The sequence below is a fragment of the Echeneis naucrates genome, chromosome 17 (assembly GCF_900963305.1).
Source record: "Echeneis naucrates chromosome 17, fEcheNa1.1, whole genome shotgun sequence".
In the NCBI taxonomy this organism is placed as follows: Eukaryota; Metazoa; Chordata; class Actinopteri; order Carangiformes; family Echeneidae; genus Echeneis; species Echeneis naucrates.
In genome coordinates, this window is record NC_042527.1 from 4,901,443 (window position 1) to 4,905,229 (window position 3,787).

General features: G+C 47.1%; 1 protein-coding gene across 1 annotated transcript; it reads left to right on the forward strand.

Moving 5' to 3' along the window:
• The first annotated feature begins 709 nt into the window (after positions 1–709).
• Positions 710–3,535, forward strand: klf17 (Kruppel like factor 17). Its single transcript, XM_029524856.1, has 3 exons — positions 710–1,103; positions 1,230–2,331; positions 2,436–3,535. Exons 1-3 carry the CDS (start codon positions 1,041–1,043, stop codon positions 2,609–2,611), a joined length of 1,341 nt encoding a protein of 446 aa, XP_029380716.1. The 5' UTR covers positions 710–1,040; the 3' UTR covers positions 2,612–3,535.
• Positions 3,536–3,787: the final 252 nt, after the last annotated feature.

The following is a 3,787-nucleotide window of genomic DNA, read 5'->3' on the forward strand; positions in this document are numbered from 1 at the left end:
TTAAAGTTTTCTGAAGTTTTCAGCTTTCCTGCTGGTTGTTCTAACTATCGAGACTGCGATACCGGAACATTATCATGGCAATGACAGAGAGGTACATTACGAAGGGGGGTTTGTGTGTGCGTGTGCGTGTGTGTGTGTGTGTGTGTTTGTTTGGGGGAGTCATTAAGAAACATGTAGTCCTTTGTTGACATCCAGATTAACAGGTTGTTTCGATGACCCGGCACTTCACTCGTTTGTGTTAGTGTGAAACGTGCAGAGATCAAGTTGGGACAAATTAATGATGCGTGTGCGTGTATGCACGTGTGCGAATCAGACTGAGAGGCTTCTAATAAATGCCCCTGTTGCGTAGACATACGGCAAAGGGCGCATTTTTTGTTTTATTCAAAATAAACATATATGCACTGTATTTAATATATCGTTTTATTTGTAATATATTTAATATGTTTAATATGTCTTGACTGTGCCAGGCACCTTCCCGCCCTCCGGGACTCCTGGCTCAGTCTCACTCCCCCGTACCTGCCCCAAGGGGAAACGTTTGGTTTCCCAAGAACCAAATCTCTGCAGTGGAGATTTACACCCATCACACTTCACTTCACACACTCAATAAAGGTTGATTTGTGTGTTTTATCCGAATTACAAACCAAACTGTTCGCGAACGCAAAGCAATATCAACTTCCTGACTAACCATTTATTGTTGTTTTCAGTATTAGAATTAAACAATGCACTTTCATAACACGGCCGGAGGTACTTGAGCATTATTTTCTGCATGTTTGCACTGGCGTGTGTTGTGTTGTGTTGTGTTGGGGGAGCCTTGCGTGTGTGTGCGTCAGGCAGTAGGCAGAATGAGGGGAGGGGGGAGCCACGCCTCCCTTCGGTGTTGTAGCAGATATAACAGGCGCCGTCAGCTCTGTTGATACTTGACATCCTGAATCCTGGAACTGTCCTGAGCTGCCACGACGCTTTATGGACAAACAGCACGCAGGTTGTTCGCGCTGACTGTCCTTTCCCTTCGTTCTGGTTCCCCCCCCTCGGCGGTCAGCATGGCTGTGGTCGAGGCTGTGATGCCAAGTGTTCAATCCATGGAAGGAAAGCTGTTTGACAACGTAAGTAGGCTACCCAAAGTGTACAACTGCGTCGTTGTGTGTATGTGTGTGTGTGTACGTTTTTTAATAAGTTTAAGTGGCTTATTGGCCTTCAGCTCATTGTGTTTTCCTTATCCTCCCGTTCAGCTGTGCAAAATAGACGAGGGTGCGCGGCACAGCGCAACAGGTGGCGCAGACAACCCGCTGATTGAAGTTGAGTTCAGCATTGTGCAGTCTCCGGCTCTGCCTCCCAGAGACGACGACGAACTGGGGAAGTTCTTGGACCTCGAGTTCATTTTGTCCAACAGCATGAGCTCCGACAGCAGCGTTTCTCCGCCTCAGCAGCAGCAGTGCGCCTACTCTCTGCCCGAGTCTCCGGAGAGCTGCAGCGGCGGCTCGGTGCCGGACTGCAGCGACCACCCGTCCCCTCACCTGGCCGCGCAAAACTACCACGGCCCTCCCGGCTTCACGGGGTCGAGCCCGGTCCGAAGCCTCATGGCGGAGCTTCTCACGCCCGAGATCGGCTACCCGCTGGAGAGCTCCCCGGACGGCGTAGGCAAGGCGAGAGATGGGCGGGACTACACCGAACTGCGAGCGCTCAATCCGGTCACCATTACTGCTGCCCCCGCTCATCATCCCTCCTCTCCGCAGCCGCTTGGATACAAAATTAAAAACGAGCCCGTAGGTCAGTCTTGCATGATGGCTGCTGCTGCTGGTGGGGACTTTATGGGACAGATGTTTGAGAAACAGCAGATGCACAATGTGCATCCAGCAGCTTTTACGCACCACCACACTTCAGTAGCGAACGGCTTCAGCGCGCACCACCTGCAGCACCCAGCTCCTCAGGGACGCTCAGACTGCCATTTGGCACAAATTAACTCTGCCATCAGCTCTCACCCTCATCCTCACCAACACCACCTCCAGAACCAGTACGTGAACGCGCCGTACCCGTCTCAGTACACGCACCAGAACGTGCCACAGTACCAGGGACAGTACATGCACAGAGAGCCCGTGCTCGTCCACCAGCAGCATCACTCGGCCTCCGTGCAGGGCATGATGCTCACCCCTCCCTCGTCGCCGTCGTTGCTGGAGTTCTACACCCACGATGAGGTGGGGAGCATGAAGCAGAAGCGAGGCCGAAGGTCGTGGGCCAGAAAACGCGCCGCGACGCACAACTGCGAGTTCCCGGGCTGTGGGAAAACTTACACCAAGAGCTCCCACCTCAAAGCCCACATGAGAACACACACAGGTGAGCCCAGTTTAAGTTTTGAAGGAGTCCAGTTGTTGTCTCATGGTTTGTGTTGTTCCTGCTCCGAGGCCTGTAATCTAAACAAAACCTCTTGTCTCTCTCAGGTGAGAAGCCATACCACTGTAACTGGGAAGGCTGTGGCTGGAAGTTTGCCAGGTCAGATGAGCTGACTCGTCACTTCAGGAAACACACTGGACACAGGCCTTTTCAGTGTCACCTGTGTGAGCGTGCCTTCTCTCGCTCAGATCACTTGGCTCTCCACATGAAGAGGCACATGTAGATAGAAATGTCACTTTGTCTGTATCCAAAATCCATCTACGGATCGAGCTTGAGCATCCTGAAAGACGCATGAGCTGCCTGCTCACAACTGGAACCAACCAGGCCAAAAGCTCCTGCAGGGACCTTTTTAGTGTGTGCGTGTGTGTGTTGTTCCTTGGCAGCCACACATGCTTCTTGGCCCTCGATCTCGTGATGTCACAAATTGTTCTTGTAGGAGAACAAGTTGTACTGATGGTGTCTGAGAGTACACATAATGCCTGTCTGTCAGAACACTGTTTTGTTTTTGTTTTTTGTTTTTTTTTTTTCTTTGTACATATCTGTGCATACATGATTTTTCTTTGGCTAAATTATAGTAGTTTGGTATTTAAGAGGATTCCTCACCCTGTCTCTTAAATAACTTATTGATTGTTGGTGAGTGCCTTGACAAAACTTCTGGGCAGGACCCATTGTACATATGTAAATATGTATTTTTGTAGTGTTTACATTTTATGCATTTTGATACTACTCAAATCAGGTCAGGGTTTTTTTTTTTTTTTTTTTTTTTTTTTTTATTGTCACAATTTTTAAACTATTTTCTTACAGGATTGGTTTGTACACACAACGCAGATTTTTATAGATTTGCTAAGCATTGTGGGCTAGGCCTACATTTCTTTGGATTCGTGAGGGTTTGCTTGAGCAATGTAAACAAATTCAGGTACTTTAATAAAATTTCAGGATATCAAGTATTATGCCACCTTTTTCACACCAAATTCCATACCCAGCGTTTTTTTTAAGGACTTTTTTTTTTTTTTAATTATTATTCAGAATGAAGAAATCCCCTGAAATGGTTAAACTACTGTACTTGAACACAATTGCCTCTCGGATGTTTAATTCTCCAAGAATGCTATTGTTTTTATGTACTCAAGGGCTCAAAAATAAAAGTACTTTTGCAAATATTTCTGTCATTTAGTCCTTTATTCACACTCCCACCCATTTATCTCCACACCAGCTTTAGTTAGCCTGATGCAACATTGAATTAATTGCACTTTTTTTTTTTTTATTGGAGCATCATGGCACAAATGGAAAAATACAAAGTATGATTTTTAAAGAAATTTCAAGTTATCCAATCACTCAACCATAATTCCCCCTTTGGCTGCTTCTTCTTACCCTCAGATACCTGAAATGAAATCACAACGAC